This window comes from Colius striatus, chromosome 4 (assembly GCF_028858725.1).
Source record: "Colius striatus isolate bColStr4 chromosome 4, bColStr4.1.hap1, whole genome shotgun sequence".
In the NCBI taxonomy this organism is placed as follows: domain Eukaryota; kingdom Metazoa; phylum Chordata; class Aves; order Coliiformes; family Coliidae; genus Colius; species Colius striatus.
In genome coordinates this window covers 93,280,593-93,305,639 of record NC_084762.1, presented here as the reverse complement: position 1 = coordinate 93,305,639, position 25,047 = coordinate 93,280,593, and the positions used below count along the sequence as shown (strand labels likewise).

General features: G+C 42.6%; 1 protein-coding gene across 4 annotated transcripts in view; it reads left to right on the top strand.

Annotated features, from left to right (window-relative positions):
* Positions 1-25,047, top strand: part of AGO2 (argonaute RISC catalytic component 2) — a 70,500-nt gene that overhangs the window by 10,348 nt on the left and 35,105 nt on the right. The window contains exons 1-4 of one of the 4 annotated variants that reach the window (XM_061995816.1): positions 5,671-5,778; positions 12,447-12,642; positions 16,392-16,512; positions 23,785-23,966. In XM_061995816.1, coding sequence (XP_061851800.1) covers positions 5,703-5,778; positions 12,447-12,642; positions 16,392-16,512; positions 23,785-23,966 — 575 coding nt within the window. In that variant the 5' untranslated portion in view covers positions 5,671-5,702. Of the gene's footprint in view, positions 1-5,670; positions 5,779-12,446; positions 12,643-16,391; positions 16,513-23,590; positions 23,641-23,781; positions 23,967-25,047 lie in introns of those variants that run through there. The other 3 variants (XM_061995814.1, XM_061995817.1, XM_061995818.1) reach the window with 3 other exon arrangements.

The window sequence follows — 25,047 nt, the reverse complement described above, 5'->3', positions numbered from 1 at the left end:
AGTGAAGCTTGTGTGCATGTGGGCACTTATGTCTCTAATAATACAGAGGATCTGAGGAGCAGCATGAGATGTAATGGCAAGGGATCTGGACGAAAAGGAAGAGAAGGGAGAGATATTGGTAGAAAGTTTGGGGGACCAATGTCATACTGACAGCTATGACTCTGGTTCAAGTAACTTTATCTATCCAGTGTATGCTCATAGGCTATAGTACAGAGACCACTTCTTACTGTTTCTAAGCAAAGGTAGAATCTGTGAAATACTGAAATATGGAGGTAATGGAGTGTCACAGGGAGGTGCACAGTCCTAATGGTGTTACCTGATGGCAGTTTTGTGTGTGCAAAAGGTGTTCAGAGCACTTAATGCAGGTGGTTTGGGGTTGAGTGCCCCTCGCTGAGCTCAGTTCAGCAGCTGACATGAGCTGGAATGGCTCTGAGCACCCTCTGACTGAGTGCAAATCCTTATTTGTCTGATACTCACACCGAGTGGTTTGATGGGAACTTAAGTCTGTGCATTGAAGTAGATATGACTGGGAGAGTGAACACTGATGTCAGATGAAGTCTTGCTGTGCCATACTTACAGTGCCTTGACTTACTAGTTTTTTATTCAAAGACAGTGGAGGGTGGGTTATGCTGTTTTCTCCATACCTGGGCAGTTGCAAGTGTCAGCTAATACGGAATGTCAATGAGCAATGTCTCTTTTGTAACTTCAATGCATCATTTCAGGTGAGAAGTGGTAAGGGAAGAGTAATGAATACAGAACTTCTGGTCTTGCCTCCTATATGGGAGAAGCAACGTGAAGGGAGGAATAGGTGCTAGTAGGTGGTGTTTTTGCTCTTAGGAGATGTGTGTGTTCACCCCATGGGCTTTTTGGAGTGGCAGAGATCAGATTGTGTAGAGTGCAGGCATTGCTCATTGCAAATGCAGAAAACACTATGTTCTTCATTTCAAATTGTTAGAAAAGGCATCTGGAATTAGTTCAATGTTATTTTCTAAGGTATGGCAAAGTGAATGAATCATTATGCTCAAGTATAATAAATAGCACTAGAAAGGTTCTGTTTCCTCCTTCATTGAGTAGAGATTTGCCTGAAGATGGAGTTATTTTGTAGTTTGAATTCCCATTTAACTTGAAACTAGGTTGCTGACTTGTGGGTAAGCCATAAGCATCTCCTCCATTGTTTCGATGACTTAATTTAACATTGCAGTTGGTAATTAAAAGCATTTCCCCGCACCCCTTAAGGAGGATTTCAGTAGTACTTTGTACAATTTTGCATGCAGGGACTGACTGAGCTGCCTGGCTTGCCAACAGTAAGGAAAGGTGGTTTATGCTTGATGTGCTCTCACAGTGCTCTCCTGCAACTTGCCCCAGTTGCAGGTGGTCAGTAGAGTGTTGAGAACCAGCTTGTTAGTATTTGAAAATGTGGAGGATAACTTTGGGCTGCAAGGAGAATATGGGAGGAAAAATGAAGTACCAACACTCGGTGCCTTTAGCTAGTCAAAGTTGTCCAAAAGAAGCTTGTGGGCTAGAAACACTCATGCTTAGGTTCTCGCCTGCTGCTTTCTGCTGGAGCATTGACCTCTCCCTCTTTGGTTTTCTGGCATTTTGTTCTCATAGTCTTTCATGAAATCTTATTTGAAACATGATCATAACTTACAAAGCAAGCTGGACTGATGTATTGTTTCTTCCCCTTACTCACATCACTGGTGTCTGGGAGGGATTCTGGTCTCTGTCGGCCAAATCACTTCTGTCGCTATGACGAGATTATGTCTTCATCTTGAAGAGGTTGAAATGTAACCAAGATAACCAAGGGAGCTATGATCTGTGACTGACCAAATAATTATGAAATGGTTTTTACTGGAAGAGACCTTTGAAGATCATCTTGTCCAACCTCCTGCCATGGGCAGGGACATCTTGCACTAGATAAAAGTATTGACTTGAGAGCATTTGCTTGAATTCTTTTGCAGTAAGTGACAGTTACTGAGTAAAAATCATGTCTAGATCAAGTCTGCTGAATGTCCTGAGGTGACAGGTTTGAAGACAATACTGTTATCTAACACTTTGCTTCTTTAATTTCATACTGCAATGGTAAGAAATACCTTAACAAGGAGTCAAAGTGGCAGAGTGGGATCCTTAAACTTCTTAATAGTCACATGTAGGGCTTAAAATATGACCAAATATGAGGACAGGTGCTTCATTGTTGCTCATCAGTATTGAAGCAGCCCTAGCTATGCAATGTGCTGTGGCTAGAAAGTGTGATAGCTGCTCATGAAGAGACCAGAAGAACCTGTAGAGAAGTGAAAGGCATCACCTGTGAATCCTTGACAGGCTCTGGGCACAGTTTGTATGGTCAGAGCGAGGGAAAGAAATAACAGAAGTGTAACACACACAGAAAAAGGGTGGAATGCAAGAAAATAGTTGAGTGAAGTGACTTTAAGGGTTGGCTTCCAAATGTAAGTGGAGATGCGTGGAGGCCTGGGATGAGCAGGTGCTTGTGAGGAGTACAGGAACAGACTGAATGTGGTGAGGAGCAGGGACACCCCATCCCCAAGTAATCTGACTGTGGAGAGCTTTTTGAGGCCATTTCAGGAAAATAACAATGTACCAGCTGTGGGGTGCTGCATGGCTAGGAAACTCATTGCAGATAGATGAGAAAGGTTACTAGGAGCATGTTCAGAGGGCGAAGGCACTCTTGTGCTTGAAAGTGGTAAAAATCCAGTGTTCAGGCATAGGAGAGGTAAAAAAGCAACATAAGCTTGAGCTTCAAGAAAAGGAGATGGAAATCTGCAGATCCAGTGACCCTAAGAGATGGATGGAAATGCCAACCTAAACCCCCTTGCTGGTGCATGGGTTGGTGTACACAGATAGAGTTGCAGCTTGTTCCAAAGCAGCAATGTGGTTCTAGACAAATAAAGCAGAGTCCTAAAGCGTTGTTTACAGTGCCACCTCTTTACTTTGCTATGAAATAAAAGGACAAGCAACTTCAGAAGTTGATTTTGATGTGTCCAGTGACCACTTTGCATGCTGTTCAACTGACTGGACTAGTTGGGAGTTCAGCAAGCAGTAAAAGAAGTTGTCCTAGGTAGTCTTACACACCTTTCTTAAGCAAATAAAGTAGAAGGAGAATCAGTTTTCCCTTTCACTCTTTACTGATTTCCATTCCTTCCAGTTACCAGGTTATTTACTTGGTTCCACCAAGTAGTTTCTCTAGAGGATGTATTATTAGCAGAAGACCTTCTGGCAATCCCACCTTTGTCAAGAACCTTTGATAGTTGATGTCTAAGATAATGCTGTAACAAATATTGCATTTAACCGAACTTCCCGCCAGCGCCGTTCTTGTGAGTTGTTGAATTCTTGGGAATAATAGATAAATCAATTACATTTATTTGCTGTGCATCATCCTAATCCAAGGGTGCTATAGCTTTACTGAAGAACTTGGAGTTTCTGTACTCTAAAACGTGCTTAATGAGCAGCAGAGACAGAGGTACAGGTTCTATATAGGTTCCTCTATCCCGTAATATCAAGAAACTGCGAGCTGCAGCTTTGAGTTTTCATTATCTGGTAGAAAACACTGCCAGCCCTCTCCTATCTTTCTCTAGCAGTTCTGTAACAGAAAGCCAGTGTGAAAGTTAAACTTCTCTATAAAAACTAGACTGGGAGAAAGCTGGAAAATAGCCCAAAGTTTTGTTGTTTTTGTTATTGCTTTTTTTAGTTGGGTACTAAAAAGAAAAGGCTGAATTCCCTGTATTCCTTTTCTTGCTTTGACCATATAAATATGTAAAATACAGGAAAACTCTGCACAGATCCTGTCAAGATTTGTTTTGGATGTTTTTCACATTCTTTCTGAATTCCCTCTATTGCTGGTGTTTCAAGAACTATTTGTGGAAACCCTGTTTTCCCCACCATGGGATGTCCACTCTCCAAGTCTCCCATCTCCTTGCTTCAAACTCTGTTCCCAAAAGGGGATGTAACCCATTTGAAAGGCCAGTGACAAGCCACCAAGGTGGCTAGGGAAAGGAGCATGTGACCTAGCAGGGAGACTGAAAGGATGAGATTTGCTCAGCCTTAAGAGGGGAAGGCTGAAGGTTGATGTTCTGGCTATCTGTACCTACCTGAGGGAAAGCAATGGAGAAGTTGGAGCCAGATTTGTGCCAGGTGCATCAGAACAGGGCAGAAGGTGATGGACAGAAGCCCCAGTTAAGTATAAGGCAAGTTTATTTTACCACAGGGGTGTTGAAGCACTGGAACTGGTTAGTCTGTCCTTGAAGATACTCAGAAGCTGACTGCAAGTCAGCCTAGTCCCTTCCAACCCACATTATTCTGTGTTCATGACAGTCTGCACCTCTAAAGCAGCTGCTGAAGAGACTTTTCAGACAGATATGTCTGTTCCTTTAGCATTCTTGGTTCCTTTTAACCTGATCATGATGAACATGTTTGTAGGTTTTGTTTGTTTGTTTTCTGCATTTCTGGAGATAAAATAAATGATCACTAGTTGAGGAGAAGTTATTAACCTTTATGTTTTTCCAAGGAGTGATGCCTCCTCACTCTGTCTGCATGTTGGAATCAGTAACTGGCCTGGAGGCAGCAACAAATACACAATGGTTGTATGGTGCCTGCTGTCTGCCAGACTGGGGTTGGCAAGCAGAGTAGATCAAATCAAGGGCTGCATGAGAATTGAATTACATATGGAATGAAAACTCTGTATACTAGCAGGAAATTTGGCTGCCTTTTATTAAGTGCTTGAGTATCAAGTAATCAGTGTTACTTCAAAAAATGCATCTGTTATTGCACAGCAATGTCTGAAAACACCTGCAGTGATGATCTGGAAGAGCTGCCTTGTTGTCTGATATTAGACACCTGAAGTGAAAGTGAAGCTTCCAAATAAGCCAGCCTTCCTTCCTTCCTTCCTTCCTTCCTTCCTTCCTTCCTTCCTTCCTTCCTTCCTTCCTTCCTTCCTTCCTTCCTTCCTTCCTTCCTTCCTTCCTTCCTTCCTTCCTTCCTTCCTTCCTTCCTTCCTTCCTTCCTTCCTTCCTTCCTCTTGCTTTCATTTAAAGACTATGTTTTTAGACAAACTGCTTTAGAGATACTTCCTATGGACAAATGTAGGTTACACTAGCCCAATGCTAAAACATGCTTTGAGTTGTGAAAACACCACCTGGTTGTTAAATATGCGTTAGGACTTGCCACACAGGGAAACTTACTGATATAATTACACTAGTATAATTATGCTCAGACAGTTTCCTGCATTGACAAGCCCTTAGATGCAACTAGTTTGGCCTCTTCTTATTTAGTAACTCTCCAGGCCTCTGACTGCACAATGAAATTGCTTAATTCCTCACTAAAACAACTTCTGCGTGCGAGTTTAGTGCTGACTGGCAGTGCTTCCACAGTGCTGAGCAGACCAGCAGTTAAGCTTGAAAAAATGATGAAGAACGAAGAACAAAAGAAATGAACGTTCCAAGTTAGAAAATAAACAGCCCTGGAAACTCATCCTTACATAATGATGTGGGTTTTGGAGTAAATGAGCTGAGCCACGCTCATTCAAGAGTGAGGCTCATTCACGTTTTTTATGTACTAGGAGTGTCTTGGCCAGCTGACTCCTTGAGTCACTCCCTTATCTGTAGTTTTGATCCACAGTAACGTGCAGGAGTGGGAGCACACATGCAGCCAGCCTTGTGTTTGCAGTGGTTTTAAATTTGCAAAGCTCAATGTTTGGACTTCAGCAGCATCTCTGGGATGGTGCAGAGTTCCTCTGCCACCACCTTTCCCCCACCACTCTCTTGGGTGAGAAATTTTACTTGATTATTCATTTTATTTCAGTAAACTGCCAAAAGGCTTATTTTTCTAATATCTCTTTCCAGGTTTCTTCCTTTTTGGTAAAAAATACAGTTCTTGAGGTTGATAACTATGAACATTTAGTTCATGTAAATTGGATGAATTATTATAGAACACCTGTTTTTAATGGTAAAAATAAACCTTAAGGTGATCAGGGGACTGGAACATCTTTCATACAAGGAAAGGCTGCGGGAACTGGGGCTGTTTAGTCTGGAGAAGAGGAGACTGAGGGGAGATCTTATTAACATTTACAAATAATCTAAAGGGTGGGTGTCAGGAGGTCGGGGCAGCACTTTTTTCTATAGTAGCTAGTGACAGGACAAGGGGTGATGGGATGAAGCTGGAACACAAAAAGTTCCGCTTAAAGATAAGAAAAAGCTCTTTCACTGTGAGTGTGAGAGAGCCCTGGCACAGGCTGCCCAGAGGGGTTGTGGAGTCTCCTTCCTTGTAGGTCTTCAAGACCTGCCTGGACATGTTTCTATGTGATCTGATCTAGGTGACCCTGCTTCTGCAGGGGGGTTGGACTGGATGATCTCTAAAGATCCCTTCCAACCCCTACCATTCTATGATTCTATATTGGCACATCTTTATTCAATACCTAGCTTACCTTAATTCACACCTTCAAAATGGGTCTCTTGATGGCTTCAATCATCATATCAAGGCTGAAACCTCATTATTCATGTTATCATCTAGCAAATGGGTGAGGAGCTTCTGATACTTATCACGTGGTTGCTTTGGTTTATTAGCCTTTCATCTTTCTTGTAATTCATTCTTCCCTTGACAGCACATTAACAGTAAAATCCAGGTAGACATGTAGATTTTCCTATGCTTTTAAATGCTATCTCTCAAAAAGCATCTCCAGTGTTTGCAAAATAGGAATGGAGCAAATAATGTGCATTGGGGTATGAATTTTCACAGAATCTTAATGGCTGGAATGAATCTTGAAAGCTCATCCAGTGCAACTCCTCTGCCAGAGCAGGACCACCTAGAGTAGGTCACACAGGAACTTGTCCAGGTGGGTTTTGAATGTCTTCAGAGGAGACTTCACAGCCCATCTGTGCAGCCCCTTCCAGTGCTCCCTCACCTCAACAGGGAAGAAGTTTTTCCTTATGTTTCTCTGGAACCTCTTCTGTTCCTGCTTGTACCCATTGCCTCTTGTCCTATCATTGGCCATCACTGAGAACAGCCTGACTCCATCCTCCTGACACTCAGCCTTCATGTATTTGTAAACATGAATGAGATCCCCCCTCAGTCTCCTCTTCTCCAAGCCAAAGAGCCCCAGCTCCCTCAGCCTTTTATCAGAAGGGAGATGCTCCACTCCATCATCTTTGTGGCCCTGCACTGAACTCTCTCCAGCAGCTCCCTGTCCTTCTTGAACGTAAGGACCCAGAACTGGGCACAGTATTCCAGATGTGGTCTCACAAGGGCAGAGTAGAGGGGGAGCAGAACCTCTCTCACTCAACCTGCTGCCCACAGCCCTTCTAATCAACTCCAGGATGCCATTGGCCTTCTCGGCCATGAGGGCACGTTGCTGGCTCATGCTCATCCTGCTGTGCACCAGGACCCCCAGGTCCCTTTCCCCTACACTAGTCTCTAACGGTTCATTTCCCAGCCTGTGCTGGTACATGGGGTTGTTTTTTCCCAGATGAAGACTCTACACTTGCCCTTGTTGACTTTCATTAGATTTCTCTCTGCCCAACTCTCCAGCCTGTCCAGGTCTCACTGAATGGCAGCACAGCCTCTGGTGTGTCAGCCACTCCCCCAGTTTAGTATCATCAGCAAACTTGCTGACAGAGACTCTGTTCTCTCATCAATGTCATTAACGAATATATTGAACAGTACTGGTCCCAGCACCGACCTCTGAGGGACTGCACTAGACACAAGTCTCCAACTAGACCCTGCCCCATTGATCACAGCTCTCTGCCAGTTAACAAGCTCTTCAACCAGCTGCTCTCTTCAGCCAGTTAACAATCCACCTCACTACCTGATCGTCCAGCTCACACTTTCTCTGTTATGCTGTGAGGATGCTGTGGGAGATGATGTCAAATGCTTTAGTGAAACCACATCCACCATCTGTTACCTGGTTACATCTTCATAAAGGCTGTCAGGTTGGTCAAACAAATTTTGGCAGGTTTTCGTGGGTGGGGGGTGTCACCTTGAGCCCTGAAGTCCAGCAGTATCCTCCTCTGTAACACACTTCACCACTCTGCAAAACCTGCGTAGTAGGAACCTTTGTGCTAAAGGAAAGCATTCTCCTACAGGTACAGCTTCTGCCAGGTGTAACAGTGAGCAAGTGGTGGGAATTACTTGGGAGTGCTTTAACGAGGAGTTGGGGCAGCTGAATCACTTGGAATGTAGCAATTGTGTTTTATGATTGAGGCTCCTGGGTTGGGTTTTTTTCTTAGATAGAAAAGAATAGGAAAGCCCCAGCCACTGCTGTCATCACCTGAGTCCCTATTTTGTGACTCTGCATCACAGCTGGCTGCTCTAATACATTTTCCACAAGAGTGTTTGATTTTTACCTTTGAGGAAATAGTCCAAAAAGTGAATTCAGATCAACAGTTGTAACATTTATCTTTTTATTTCCTTTGAAGTTCAATTCCCATCCCTCAGTTCCGTGGCTAATGCATGTCTATCTCTTTTGTGAGGCAAAAATATAGGTTGACTGCTTATCAGGTCAGAGCTGCTGTTTACTAAACAGGACTTATCTCCTTGAAGCAACACCCTCCCCTAAAGAAGTTTGCCTAGGCAGTTGAGCCAGAAGTGTTATTTTTTAATTAAAAAAAGCTTATTAAAATGAAAATCATTTAAAATGTTTCAAATGAAGATTCAGAGTGGTAGTGTCCTGCTTTCTAAACAGCTTGCTGCTTTTTTATTTCTCTCTTGGACATGCCAGTTGTAAAACCGTGTCATTGCATCTTTCCCCAGGAGTCTGTACTTCCCTCAGCATTTCATGTTACTCTCAAAACTCAATATAAGCCTTTTATTTACTGTTTGTCACTAAAACCCCACTGGAGGAACATAATGATGCCGTTGAGCAATGTGTGATTAGATATGTCCTCATTACGCCCCTGTGAGAAGTACTAAATGATCCCATTTTAATACAGCAGGAGGAGGTTGTGCTATTTAATTAGCAAATGACTGAGTTTTGCAGCAGGAATAGTTTGATAGTCTTGATACTTCCAAATCTTGTAGGCTGTTTTAAAATTGTTTCTTAAAACTAGTCTTAACATATCACATCTGGGACAGAAAAGGAAGAACAGGGAAGTAGGGATGTGGCAGTAGATACAGAAATGTTAGAAGGTGTAAAAATAGACACTGAAGAGAAGTTAAATGCTTAATACTGATGAGGGAGTAGTTGATGAGGTAATAGAGGTAAGGCAATACATAATGCAGCTGGAATGTAGAGTATTGATAATGGGAAATGGAAGTGTGAAAATACAAATGGCAGGAACCTGGGCAGAAAATGGAAATCTTTTTAAATGGATGGTGCTGTGGGGATCATGGAATGACAGGAAAATCACAGAGTAATGTTAATGGCTAGGACATGGTTTTCAAATGGGAGCATTCTCTTTAGCTTGGAGAGGAGGAGACTGAGGGGGGATCTCATTCATGTTTACAAATACAGAAAGGGTGAGTGTCAGGAGGATGGAACCAGGCTGTTATCAGTGATGGCCAATGATAGGACAAGGGGAAATGGACACAAGCTGGAACACAAGAGGTTCCAAAGAAACACAAGGCAAAACTTTTTCCCTGTTGAGGTGAGGGAGCACTGGAAGGGGCTGCCCAGATGGGTTGAGGAGTCTCCTTCTCTGGAGACATTTCAAACCCATCTGGATGAGTTCCTGTGTGACCTACTCTAGGTGGTGCTGCTCTGGCAGGGGGTTTGCACTGGATGAGCTTCCGAAGTTCCTTCCAACCCTTAAGATTCTCTGATTGTGTTACAGAAAGATGGAAGTGTCTGTAGCAGTGAGCTGTAAAGCATGAAGCAACAGAATGGCTGAAATCATAGGTGGGAGCCAGATTTCTTTGGAAAAATGGTAGTAAACAAGATTTTGGTGGAGTAGAGATAGATGGTTGGTGCACAGCCTCCTGATCTGATATGGAGGTGGATAATAGAAGCCTTTGTCCTATTGCAAGTGTAAATATTTGTGGGAGTATTTTTTTTCCTTTATGTTACTTTGCAGCTGTGCTGATAATGCTATAAATACCTTTGTTAGTTGTCATATCCATAGCAGAGGGTTCTTTCAGCTTAAGAACAGAGAAACTTTGTGAACTTGTCACACCAAGCAGGGGATCCGGTGACTGCGAGGGCTGCCTGAGAGAGTTAATCACCTTCATAAAAACATTTGAAGTGAGCAGAGGTTCAGTAAGTTTTGGGAAGATAACAAATCCATATCTTAGAAGTCAAGATGTGCAGGAATTTAAAAAACAACAGCAACAAAGTTGCCAAAGGTTGAGCAGAATTAGTCATCCACGTACTTCAACTTGCCTTCAGGGATGTGCATAGGAGAGGTCAGATGCAGAAGCAGAGGGGCTGCTCGTGGTGAGGAGTGGGTTAGAGATGAGAGTATAGAGCTACTGTGTGAGAACTAAGGAGATACTTAATTTCTCAGAACAGTTGTTGATGCTGCAAAGACAAGAGGGATAAATTTTAAGACAAATATTAAAAATAGAATTGCTGTATTTCCATTGAAAGCAAAACTGAAGGAGCTGATATACCAATATTAAGGAGACAGAATGATCTTTTATCACAAAAACCTGAAGTTTTAGGTCATGGAAATGCAAGTCTTTAGCAGTAAGCATCTGTAACTTACTCATTTGGTGTTGAAGAATCACAGAGTTTTCTGAAAGGGAGGAAAACAAGCAAATTGTACTCAAAAGTGTTGTGTGCCTTAGAGTATGTTTGGAAGAGAAGATCTGAAACAAACTTCCCAAATGTAAAACATAGGAGAAATTCCAAGGTTTTAAAAATGAAATAAAACAACTATCCATCTCCCATCATATTCCAATGTCAGTCCAAGCTCTCTGGATTCTGGTGAAGTATCTGCTACGTGAGGAAATTGGTGCTGAAAGTCAAGTCACTAGAATGGGAAAAATAAGAAAGAAGATACTGATGAGTGGGGAAACTGGCCATGGGCAGTGTGGAAGGGTAAAGTGAGGAATGATGCTGCTGAGGTTGGGAATAATCTTGTTTCATTAACTGCCTTTGCATAAATGTTAGGAGTAAGTCTGTAAAACTTCATCATGGAGGCATTGTCAGGAAAAAGGGGGACCTGAGCAGCATGCAGAGAGAGCAGGCTAATAGATAAGGGTTAACATAATAGATATATTAAAGGTCATATAGCTGAGATTTAATAGTGATCTGTGAGATGATTAGTTATAAATAACTGAGACACTGAGTGATCACTGGATGGCCGAGAGCTGCTGTTAAAAAGCAGTGGTACAAGAGGGAAATGCAGTTTAGGGCTCATTAATCTGATACTTCCAATTGAGAGGAAGTATTGGTGTGGTTGTGCTGAGCCCTGCTGGGACCTTGTGTAGAAGAACACTTGTTCAGGAAAGGTAAGCTGAAAATGCATTAGCTTAAAAAAACAGCTGAAAGGATGAGAATGAAGCCTGGTTATGAGAAGAGACTTAAAGAAAAGTATAGTTTGTAATTAAGAATGAAATGGTAATTTGATTTAATCTGCAAGTACAATAAGGAGCACTTAATCTGAAGATCAGTGAGCATAACCTGATGAGGAATAAATGAAGTTGGAGCATTAGAGCATCATAGTTCTAGGACAGCTTACCAGGAGGGCAAATGAGGGTGGAAAAGTGGAGATGAACCTGTTAGTGAAGGGATGAGTATTATTTCTTGGTGCTAGCAGAGGACTGAACTTGATAATGCCAGCAAACCACACTGGGGTTCTTACAGAAGTGAGGAGGACCCTCGTGGGTTATTTCACATGTGGAGATTTTGCTGCAAGCAAGTTGTTGCTTTAGACCACAGGAAATCTGAGTACTGATGCTGCAAAAGTTTTGAGTACTCGAGCTGGAACCTTGCACACTTCCCTCTGGATTTTTAGTGCAATTTCCTAGATTGAAACAGCCACAAGCAGCTTTTCTGCTTCATGTTGTCTCACCTATGGCTGGTGCTGGAGCTCAAGAATACAGTACAGCAGCAGACTATTTGCACTATTTGCTTTCTGTTTCAAGGAAGCAGTAGGATATAGTTCTAATAATTGGTTGCATTTTCCAGAGAGCTGAGATATGCAGGAACAGCTCCTGTGCTGGATTCCTCTCCTCAGCCAGCTGTGTGAGGAGCTGGTCAGTGCAAAACGCATGTAGTGGAAATGCATGCATTGTGTTCACTTCAGATGCATACAGCTCATCCAAATGTGATGGCAAAGGTGCTGTGAGTGGTAGAAACTGCATTTTTGTAGGTGTTTGCTCAAATAAATGTGGTAAGGTGATTTGCCTTGCCGTCTGTTTTGAAAGAGAGGTTCTTCCCTGCAACAAAGATTTGGTTCTCACTTTCCCAGCAGTGCCTGCTGGTCAGATCACCTGAAGATTTGTTTAGCTCTCAATTTGATATGGCTGATGGCTAATTTGATGCTTTTTCTTTTTTCCAGTGCTTGCACCTCCTCCACCATTGCCACCACCAGTACAAGGATATGCCTTTAAACCACCACCTCGACCAGACTTTGGCACTTCTGGGAGAACAATCAAACTGCAGGCCAACTTCTTTGAAATGGACATTCCTAAAATAGATATCTACCATTATGAATTGGATATAAAGCCAGAAAAATGCCCTAGAAGAGTTAACAGGTAATACTGTGCTTTGCTTTTCCTCACTTTATTTACATTCTCGTTTTCCTTTGAAAATACTGGAGCTCTGTGCCTGTCTTCACTGACAGCTTGGAGGGTATGTCTGCCTTTACTCACTGTTTGTACTGATAGCTTCCAACTTTGCATATCCATTAACAGTTACTCTTTTTCTCCAAGTCTTTCTGTACCAATCCCAGATTCAGTGCTAATGAGCACTGAACTTGTCAGCCTCTTAAGATGCTGCTGCTGAAAGTCACTGGTGACAGATAAACTCTTAACTCCAGTACAGCTAGGTCAGTACAAGCCAGCTTGATAAATATGAGTCTTATTATTGCTTGGTTAAATATTAGAGTGCAACTGTCTCAGGGAGTTGGTGTTACCAGCCGCTTGTCCCACCGTCCCCTACTGACAAGGGGAGGCAAAGCCCATTGGTTTGTACTTCTGTGAGAAGATTGTGGAGAGACTAAACTAGGTATGAAATTATCCTTCATTGGTAGATTCTATATAAGGCAAAGATATGCTCCTGAAACACCAAGGTGAAAACGTGGATCACTTGGCCAAGGAAACAAGCAATTATGTCTTGCATTGGCATGTGTGCCTTATTAGTCACAGTGTGGCAACCTCATTGACTCGAAGGGATGGTGTTGCCAGAAGTGAAACTTGAGACCAAGACTTGGCACTAACTACAAACCACAAGTGTCATCATCATAACTACCTACATCTTGACTGTAGAGGGTTGGAATGGCATGTTTATATATTCAAGAGCAAAGCCTTTCCTTATTAAAAAAGGCCACGTGGGTGGAATACGTGGTCATGAGCATGAGCAAAGTGTGGAGTCAAAAAAGCCACCTGAAAGCCCAAGTTTTCTTCATGTGAATTAATAAACCAGAGTGCATTATCCACTGGTATGCTAGAGAGTGGGTTATGAGAGTGTTTTCCCAAAGCAGCATCACTGTGCTTTCCTGCCCTGTTTCGGTTTTTCTCTGTGGCGGTCTATTATAAATTCAGTTTTTAAGCTAGTTGAGAATTTAATTCAACTTTAAATTCAAGCTCTACTGAAAGTGTACTAAGCTAGACTCTTGCCCAAGGGCAAGCCTGCTGATTTCACTGAGGAACTGTTGCTGCACTGGAGTTTTTGACAGTCACTTTTTTTGTTGTGGGATCTGTGAGAGCTTTGCTTTCCTAAACTGCTGTCCCTGCCACTGACTCCAGCCCTGGCAACTGGTGTCCTGCTCACTAATGCAGGTTGCCGTGCCTCTGTAGCCCCTCTGGGAGCAGAGTGCTGCTCAGCTCTTGTGTCTTGTACTTCTGTGTGATCACCTCCATTATGGTCCAGCATCTGGATTCTTATTCATCAATGGCAGAGACTAGAATTATTAAATAATAAAGCACCTCTTCTGACTGAAAAGGCAGATTATGTTCAGTAGCAAGTTCTCTCTCCCCTGACAGCTTCTGACCTGCTCTGCTTTGTCAGATTAGTCACTCTCTCTGTTGTGGTAACAGGAGCAAGTACAAATCTGCATAAATTATATGTCTTTTGCAGTAAACAAGGATGTCATAAATGCATTTGACAGTGGTATGGTGCATGTAACTCAGGGTACTGTGGGAAGGATACAAATTGGATTCACTTAATGAGTGTATGTTTTATTTCTTCTGGGTACTTATTCCTGCATGCTTTGCCTTGCAGATGTACATGCACTCACTTCTGCCTAGATTTTTGTGAGCTGTAACCTTTCAGTCCTACATGATACCTATATTGTTGTGTATGCTTATATAAATGGATGTACACAGCATTTTGCAGGATGCACATGAAGTCCAATTTTAAATGACAGGTTTTTTTTCAGCTGCCTTGCACATTCCTAGTACTTCGGTTCTATAATTCAGATGTAAATCGTTTTTATCATGTATTTAATATATTGTTACCTCTAGAAAGTATAGAGGGAGATTCTGGTTTAATTCATGATCATCCCTTATCTATCCCAGCTTTATTAGTCAGTTTTATTCTAGAGCTTACTACAGCTTTGGACTCTGACTGCAGGGGTGTGGGCAGTGTGTGTGCAAGTTTCATGCTGGTGAGACAGAAGCAGGACTGGAAAACACACAGCTGAGACAATGTGCTGCTGTGCCAAATGAATACAGTCTGACTGCAGTTCTTCACATGTCCCACAAAAGCTAGGTCTATTTGGATAGTTAGATAGGCAGAGTGGGCAATGTGAGTTTGGTTCTGCTCTGGGTTTAATTCACCAGGACAGCTGGGACTACTGCAGGTTTCAAGGTGAGCTCATCAGGCAGCCACTGGTCCCTAGTTCTTGGTGTGCTTGTGTGATCTTAGTAGAATAGTCATCCCAAAGGGCTGAAGTTAGTGAGTTGGTAAATAACTCTTCTTTTAACGTCACATGGAGAAAATAACTTACTTTGTGTTAAGATATCTCCACCCACAGCTGAGGAGCACCATTGCTAAATGTAGTTTGTGTTCATTTTTATAGAAAGTAGTTCACAAAAGGAAGAACTTGCTCAGTAAGAGAATGGGCTTTCCATTGCTTAGTCTTTAACTCAAGGTTGAGAATTATCTCCTTCTTCCTGCCCTGCAAATTATGTACTTGTTCAGTCAGATATTGCAGACTTGATGTTACTGAGTCAAGTTTTAGTTACACTTCTCAGGAGGTCAAGTAAGTTTCTTTCAGTGGCCACATCTTGTCTTAAAGCCTTGGGATACAGCAAAGAAGTTGTCAATTGAAACAGTCTTCATTCTTTTCTTAGAGGAATTCAGAGTTTCAGCTTGGAATTTTGCATTGCTATAATACCTGACTGTAAGCTGGGTTAATTATCTTTCCAAGTCAAGGTGTATGAAGCAGTCACCTGCAGCATCTCAGAGCTGCTAGTTGACAACAGTACTGAAGAAGCAGTGGTTTTCTTTCTGTGTCAGTTGAACTTCTTAATCCATATTTTGCCCTAAGCTATATGTTAAGGATCTTGTAGGCAGTGTATTGCAGACTGCAGCTAGATCTCAGCTTTTGCATCCTTGTGGTACAGGACATTTGAACTAAAGACCTTTGGCATCAAAGGATGTTATGATTCCAACAGACCTCTCATCAGATGGTGAACTGATGGTGAGGGTGATGGAGCAGTGGAACAGGATGTCCGGAGGGGTTGTGGAGGCTCCTTCCTTGGAGGTCTTCAAGACCCACCTGGACATGTTCCTATGCGACCTGATCTAGGTGAACCTGCTTCTGCAGGGGGGTTGGACTAGGTGATCTCTAAAGGTCCATTCCATTCCATTCCATTCTGTTTTGTGTGACCAGTGTGTCAACACTGTGATTTGACAAGAATTTTGTGAGTGGTTACCTCGTTCATACAAACATGCAACCTGGTTCCAGCCATGCTTAAATCACACACCTGCAGAACCATTTAGATTGGAGAGGAGAGAGACCCTGGGAGAATGTCAAGCAACTCTTGGTTTAAGCTTGAGAGAGCACCAGCTTTCGCTTCACCATGTTCAGGAGGTCACAGAAAAGAGGAAGGAAAGTTTCTGAAAAAGCTAAAAATAGCTGCTGTAAGAAAACAGTTTAGTCTGTGGAAAGGTGGCTTTAATTTGGTTCAGTCAAACAAATCTTGCCTTTAATAGCCAACTGTGGACAAGCCTTTCACTTACCTAATGCCTCTATTCGTAAATATTAGTGTTAGTGTACATCTGCTACTTAACATTAAAAGTATAAAGTTGAACTAATGTAATCTTTTTGTATTTTCAGAGAAATAGTGGAGCATATGGTTCAGCACTTTAAAACCCAGATTTTTGGGGATCGCAAACCAGTTTTTGATGGAAGAAAAAACCTTTATACAGCTATGCCACTGCCCATTGGGAGAGATAAAGTAAGTTTTAAATAGAAAAATGTCTAGCTGGTATTTTTAATGTAACATTTGCAACTGATAGAAACTGATCTTATATTTCTGGAATAGAGATCTTCTCCTGTTGCCGTTTTGCTCAGTGTGCTTTACCAGGACAGAAGTGTGAGCTTTATTGCCTTTCTATATCTGTTCTTTCCTCCTTCTCTTTCTCCCCACTTGTGTGATTTCTGCTGCTTTGGTGAGCTGCAGCAACTGCCCAAGACAGTGAGCAAACTCAGTATTGGTACTGAGGAGAAAGTGAAGGTGCAATTGAGTTTGGGAAAGGGGAGTAGAAGCACCCCTGGGCAGCAGCAAGTTGTTGTGTCACCTCATTAATCTCATCAAAGCCCACTGTAAGCTGATTCTCGCTATCCACTAGCTGGAAGAAACTCCCTCATCCCTCTGTTGCCTCTTCCCTAATCTTTTACAATGTGAGAAGCAAATTAAACTGGGCAGATTAAGACTTGCTAGCTTAGCCCTGGGGTGGTTGAGGAGGATTCATGTGTTCTGCTTGCCAGCTCTGTACATGGGGCAGTGACCTCTGGACACTCTGGTTGTAGCTGTGAAGTATAGCTATGTCTGTGCCTGTTGACTGATGAGATCAACTGTTGGAACATGCTAACACACAAGCCATATAAAATAATTTAGCTGATGGATCTGTGGTCTAATATCAGATTGCATTTTCTGTGGCTTTATTTAGAGGAACACTTGAGGATACACTCGTTCTTGTTTCTAGTTTGATAACTACAGTCATTCCCACAGGCTGTTTTACCCTGCTGTGGGTGCAAGGTGAGGCCTGCACAGTTAGGAGGGAAGGCTGGCCTATCCCAGAGAAGCTGATTGCAACCTAAGTGCACAAAATGTAAGGAGGAAAGGGAAATACAGAGAAGTGGTGAAACTTGCTTGTGTGATAAAACTGGGAACAGAGCTCAGGTCTTCTGAAATTCAGTAGCAGTGTGCTATAAAAACACAATCACAGAACTGTTTGGGTTGGTCAAGATCTTTAAGATCATGGAGTCCAGTTGCTAACCCAGCACTGCCACGGCCAACACTAAACCATGTCATCCAGCACCACAGCTACGTGTCCTTTAATTATCACCAGGGATGCTGACTATCATCTCCCTGGACAGCCTGTTTCAGGGCTTGACAGCCCTTCTGGTGAAGAATTTTTTACTCATCTCCAATCTAAACCTCCCCTGATGCAACTCGAGGCCATTTTCTTTTGTCCTGTCGCTTGTAACTTGGGAGAAGAGACCAACCCCCACCTCGCCACAACCTCCTGTCAGGGAGTTGCAGAGAGAAATCCTGTTTTCCCTCAGCCTCCCCTTCTCCAGACTGAACACCCCCATTCCCTCAGCTGCTCCTCACAGCACTTGTGCTCCAGCCCCTTCCTCAGCTCTACTGCCCAGCTCTGGCCCCGCTGCAGCCCCTCAGTGTCCCTGTGGCAGTGAGTGAGGGGCCCAGCACTGAGCACAGCCCTGGAGCTGCAGCCCCTCAGTGTCCCTGTGGCAGGGAGTGAGGGGCCCAGCACTGACACAGCCCTGGAGCTGCAGCCCCTCAGTGTCCCTGTGGCAGGGAGTGAGGGGCCCAGCACTGAGCACAGCCCTGGAGCTGCAGCCCCTCAGTGTCCCTGTGGCAGGGAGTGAGGGGCCCAGCACTGAGCACAGCCCTGGAGCTGCAGCCCCTCAACGTCCCTGTGGCAGGGAGTGAGGGGTCCAGCACTGAGCACAGCCCTCAAGATGCAGCCTCCCCAGGGCCCAGCACAGGGGTAAAATCCCTGCCCTGGTCCTGCTGACCACACTATTTCTGATACAGGCCAGGATACCATTGGCCTTCTTGGCCACCTGGGCACACTGCTGGCTCATGTTCAGCCACTGTCAACCAAGATCCCCAGGGCCCTTCCCTCTGGGCAGCTTTCCAGCCATTCTGCCTGACGCCTGTAGTGAAAGCTGTTCATGCTGTGCTTTGCTGTTTGATATTGTATGCCTGTGCAGTGCTTGACATAGTTAATAGTTTGATTTGAATCAAGCTCTTAATCTCTTATGTGTACTTTTTATTTCCTCCCAGTGCATTTAAGTGAATGTCATGCAGCAAAGGTCAGGCTCTACTGGAGTCTTACCTTTTTTTCATTAACCAATATGGAATGTCCGGGAAAACTATCAAAGAATCATTAAAAGTATTAAAGGTTTAAAAGAATCTCTGCTTTCACCTGAAATATTCCATTTCCTAGAGATTTGACACATAAGATTGCAAAGTACTTGCCAAAAGTGCAATGATACTTGATGAGTGTCTCTTAGGGTTTAAACAAATCCAGTGGATGCAAGCTGAATTACCTTGTAATGCTTTCCAAGTTGTGGATGACTGACAATATATTTATGGCAAGTATGAAGTTCTTCATTTAATAAGTAAAGGTAAATGAAAAATGATTTAGCTTGTGGAGGATAAACCAACTGGGATCGACTTAATCCTCAGATCTAGTGAGACTGAGGTGTGAGTTGACCCTACTGTGATGGGGAGCTGGATGAGATGACCTCCTCCTCTTGTTCCTTCTGTGTCTGAATCCCTGCTGTCCAAGCAGGACTCAATGCTTTGGGTTTTAAAGCCCACATACACTACATCAGACTTGGCAAAAATGAGGTCTAGTGGCAGTGTGTCAGCAGGAAATGCTTTTGATGCCCCAATTCCTTTGTGTTTGTGCAAATGAATGTTGTAACTTACACCTGGGACAGGGCTGACTTATATGATTTTATTAAGCATTTTGAGTGGGACAGAATTACCCAGCCAGAGAGATGATCTTTTGCCAAAGTCAGTCTCTGGGGAGAGTGTTTTTAGCAGAGGTTAGCACAAGGTGGTTCAGATAATTTCGTCTGTGGCTCACATTCAGGCTTGTTTTTAATAAACTGGTTTTTTTCTCCCTATGTTCCATGGGACATAGGACTTCAAGTTGTTCTGCTATACATATATTTGTGTCATTACCCTGGAGGAAAGAGCTAATAGAGATAAATCTTCAGCTGGTTTAAATCGGATGTGAGGAAATTTAGCTTAATGAGGGAAATTTTTACATGGTGCTAAATTGATTTAAGCATGGTTTAAACCAGTCTAAAGCTTGTAGGTATTAGAACTTTCCTCCAGCATAATTAGATTAAGTTTCTTTAAGGCTTTTTTGCCTCTTCTGTTCATAGCAAATGTAGGAAGTTTACTGCACATCTGTTTACATTTAGGATCATACTGAAAAGATTCATGAATGTACAATGATTAATAGATGGTCTTTAATCTCAGTGGAAGATGACCTTGGTTTACTTGCAGCATGTGTCAGTAGTGGAAGAACTGATGCTGAACAGAAGGCTGACACCAAATGGCCAACATTGTTTTTCCTCTCCTGTTGCTCTTTGACTTAATTAACACATTCTGTTCTCATCTCTCATCCATAGTGGTTGCTATGGGGTAGGGTTTTTTGTCCTTGCTGACATCCCTGCTGTTTGTAGAACGTTCCTCTCATACATAGATCCTTTTCTGCTTGGCCTTTGTGGTGATTTGTACCTATTTTCATTGCTTTCATTGAGAAAAAAGAACTGTGTAGGGCATTTCAAAGGTATGAAGATATTGACAGTGTCCTGTTCCCTTCTGTGTTCTAACAGCAAGCCCACGTCACCTCTAGCTGTGGCTTTATACTCAACTGCTGCATTACTTGCATATTTCACCAAAGTATCCCCCTATGATTAGGAACTGGAATTAAATTTTAACTGAACTTGGAAGTTGTCTCACCTGGCAAGATTCCAGAACAACTGATTTGTCTTAACAGTCATCTTGAGGAGTATTTAATGAGAAAACCAGTAAATGGAGTTGCAGTTTGGTACAGAAATGCTGCTACTCTCCCCTTTTTCAGAAGGAACGTGTTAATTCTGTCTGTGGCCACAAGCTTGCTTAGCTTGATTTTGTCCATGTGAAGCAGTGCTGATGACTCTCAATGTGACAGAAGCACACCTTTTTCTTTCAGCCATAGCTTGAGGTTTCCAAACCAATCCATGGGAGATGAGCACTCAAATACTAGATTAGAAACTCTGCATCTCTTTCCCTCTGAATCCCTTGGAAGGAAAAGCTCTTGAATTACTAGAGAAAAGGCACATTGTGTGCCCAGAACATAATAAAATAATCATGTAGTGTTGCATATGTTTTATAGAGAAGGAGTACTAAGAATTCCCCAGAAACACGTGGTCAGATTTAGGTTTTCCTATTTCTAAACAGTGAAATGCTGTTTTGTACAATCAGATGATATCAGCTACAAGAGCTGTTATTTTTAAGAACAGCTTTCAAATTTTTCCCCGGGCTTAAAGACTGTTCACATCCCCACAACAACATCCCTTTCATTTAGCTCCTTTAGCTGCAAAATTATGTTAGCTGTGTTAGGGAGTGGGTCTAGCAGGTAGTAGCTTAGTGTCTGAGATGGGAAGCTTTTTGTTTGGGGGTAGATTACACTTGGTGAAATTGCAGGGAATCAAGCATTAAATTTTACTTCAGAGTTTATTACTACTAAGAAAGTACATGGTAAAATTCCAACTTAAAATCACTTTGACTTGAAGTTTTTCAGGTTTTGCTTACTCTGACAACCATAAGCATGTTCATTTGCCCTTAAATATAGAGTGAGATAAAATGTTACTTGTTAGATGTATATATGATCATGTGGATGTGGGTTAAGGGCACCTTTGTTTTTGGTTTAATGTATTTTAATCATTTTAGTATCTTTTTTAAACATGAGTTACCTGCTACTGAAGAGCTTAAGTGAGATATTAAAGGAAGAAAAACCTGGAAGGTTGGATTTAAAGCTTGGTTATTTGAGCAGTGGCTCTAATTCAATTGTTCTGAAGTAGGGTTAGACCCAGCAGCAAAAATTGTTTGGGCCAAATTCAGCAGTATGAATTCCTCATTACAGCTATGCTTATGCTAACTTCATTGGTGTTTGCAGTCTAGGAACTGGAATAGAAATTCTTCAATCCTGAGTCTCTTATTTGCACCAGTGACACAGGTACTGCAACACAGGTAGCCCTGTTCTTCATCCTGTTGCATTCTGTCATGCAATTGATAATAAGCTGAACATGAGCCAACAATGTGCCCTCGTGGCCAAGAAGGCTAATGGCATCCTGGGATGCAACAAGAAGAGTGTGGGCAGCAGGTCAAGGGAGGTTCTGCTCCCTCTCTACTCTGCCCTGGTGAGGCCTCATCTGGAGTCCTGTGTCCAGTTCTGGGCTCCTCAGCTCAAGAGGGACAGGGAACTACTGGAGAGAGTCCAGCACAGGGCCACCAAGATGATCAGGGGACTGGAGCATATTTCATATGAGGAAAGGCTGTGGGAACTGGGGCTGTTTAGTCTGGAGGAGACTGAGGGGAGATCTTATTAACATTTATAAACATCTAAAGGGTGGGTGTCAGGAGGCTGGGACATCCTTTTTTTCTATGGTAGATAGTAACAGGACGAGGGGTAATGGAATGAAGCTGGAACACAAAAAGTTACACTTAAACATAAGAAAAAACTTTTACTGTTTCAGTGAGGGAGCCCTGGCACAGGCTGCCCGGAGGGGTTGTGGAGTCTCCTTTCTTGGAGGTCTTCAAGACCTGCCTGGACATGTTCCTATGCAACCTGATCTAGGTGACCCTGCTTCTGCAGGGGAGTTGGACTAGGTGATCTCTAAAGATCCCTTCCAACCCCTACCATTCTATGACTCTATGGTGATTCTATGAATGAAGGGGCTTCTTAAACTGAAACCAAGAGGGAAGAAAAAGAAAATGGAATTTGCCCTTAGGTTATGGGCACCAGAGTTGTTAATAATCAGATTAATTGCCTATTCATTGTATTAGGAATAACAGAAATAGTGAAGCTTGATTTGGTGGAGAAGTTTAAAGGATAATGCAGCTCAGGTGCAACAGACATCTTTTGGTGGCACAGTGGGGAAAGAAACCTTCATAGAAAGCTTCCATCCTGTGACAGTTGAAAACCTGCATCTTTATTTGCACAGCTTTTCAGCAGAGTTAACCTCTGGGCCAAATTCAGATCAGTGACCCCACAATTACAGCCTCAGTTCCCATAGTTCTCCCACAGCTATCCAGCCCCTTCCTCTGCTCAAGTCTCCTGGTGAAGGATATTTGTACTAGAGGAGAGATGCAGCTGTAATTTTGACTGCCAACTATAAATTGTCAACTCATTTGTTTTGTCCTGTTTGTGTTTTATCTTTCCTTCCTATTTTTTCACTGGAGAAGCTGTTACAAAAGACCAGATGATTGCATATATTAGCTTGATGTTACCCATGTTTCCTGGCCCACTAATTACAGTTTGGCTGTTAAGTGGGTGCCTTTTACACTGAAACTGTAAGCTCTCTAGGACAGGAAAATGCAATAGTTCTGTTTATATGCAGCACAAAGGATACTCTGATCTTACTGTTTGTTGTAGTCACTGCTAATCATTTCAGACAAGCCTCAATTTCAGTCAGTTGAAGAACTTTGGTGCTCAGAATTTCTTTGTTTTAACAGAGGAGAAATCAGCATTGCAAGGAATTGGTTAAAATAATTTACCACTACTTAGTTTGCTGGTATTTTTTTAGTAAAAAAGAATTCTAAATAGGGTGTAACATGTGAAAGGAATCCCCCTGTTTCCTGCCTGGTATCATCATTAGCACGTGGAGGTCATAGCTTATTCTTTCTTTCTTTAAAAATAAGAAGGGTCTGCGTTGGTGTGTTTTGTGGGGTTTTTTTTGGCTCCTTTTTCCCCTCTTTGAAAGTTCCTTGTGGATTTTCTTTTCTCTTGTTTGAACTATGTCTACAGTAATAGTATATAAAGCACTCTACTCTGGAGAGCAAATACCAGAAATTCATGAATCTTGGCAGGTAGTGAGAGACTGTGTTTTATTTTAGGCATGCAGGAGCTGACATGAGCCGTGATGCATTCCTATGTGTTAGGTATCTGCAATCAGGTTAAAGGATCTTCCCAGAGATCTGATACATAAGCACTTCCAAACTATCATGTTGCCTCAAAGAAGGAGATAGGTGCCAGCTGGGAAGCATGCCAGCCTTCTGAAATACACCTGTGGAAAGATCTAGCTGTGAAAGAAGGCTGTACCTAATGTATGTTGTTTTGTCATCATTGCTTCTTGTCTCCTCCCATGCTTTATAGCACTGTTTAGAGGAATCTCTTCCCTTCTAAGTCCCTTCCATTTTCCCCTTTAAATGGAAAGAATCATCTTTTTTTGTTGTTTGGCATTGTTGCAGGTGGAGCTGGAGGTCACGCTGCCAGGAGAAGGCAAGGACAGAATATTTAAGGTGGCTATAAAGTGGATGTCCTGTGTGAGTTTGCAGGCTTTACATGATGCTCTTTCTGGTCGGCTGCCAAGTGTCCCATTTGAAACCATCCAGGCACTGGATGTAGTGATGAGGCATTTGCCTTCCATGAGGTGAGGGGAAAATCTTGATGTTAAGGAGGTTGCATTGATATTTGAATTGCTTCAGTGGCTTTTTGAGCAGGATGTGCTTTCATAGCTTAACCAAAATAATAGTTGTCTAGCAGATAGCATGCTCAGTCAAGAGACAATGCAGTGCTTCCCTGTCATCTGGTGCAATGATTAGCCTCCCAGCCTGGACACAAGTCCCTTTCCCTCCTGGTCTTCAGACTCACTCCATGCTTGTGTGCTCCCAGGTCAGGGGTGTGCTGCCATCTCACTTGTACCCCTTTTCATTGAGGCCTTGGAGAAGGAAGAACTCCCTGAGTGGAAAGTAGTTGGGAGACTGGGAGATGTATAAGGGTGGTTTAATAACTTGTTACCCCATGCCTATCTCTCCTTGAGCAGATGTTTATGGCCCATTTTCAGTAAAGCATACTGTGCCAGGGGGACATTAATGTCACCCAGTATAGTTACTTCTTATAGAAAAGAAAAACCTGGAAGTGATTTTGATTGTTTTTTCATCTACGATGTGTGCAATCAGACCCAAGAAATACAGGGTTTCATTCTGCTGCCATGAAAGGAGTCACCTCAGACCACTGTTCAAGTCACATTCAATTGGAAAGTAAAGAAAAAAGCTTAATAGAGCTGAGCTTCCCAATTTTGAAGGAATAAACAGGGGAAGTGAGTTAAATTTATGTAAGGATCTTTGACTAGCCTTTTTACATTGATTGTATCCTCACGTTAGGGATTAAAAAAACAGCTGGATTCAGTCAGGTTTTGCAATGCAGAAAACAGCCCAGACTTGTGAGTCAGTCACACATCTCTGTTCACAAAAATCTTTTGGCACTGGTTTGGATTAGTTTGATATTAAATGTGCAGTACTGAATTGGCAAGTTGAAAGGTGCATTAAGAATATGTTAGATCAGTTGTTTCCCCACACAAAGTTTCCATCTATTTCAGAGCAAGCAGTGCACAAGTGAGGGGAGAGATGATTACCTTGTTTTCACAGAAGAGGGGTTTATTTTCATCCTGAAGCAGAGATGAGTTTTTAATAGAGTACAAAATACAGTTACTAATGGGTTTTTTTCTGTTG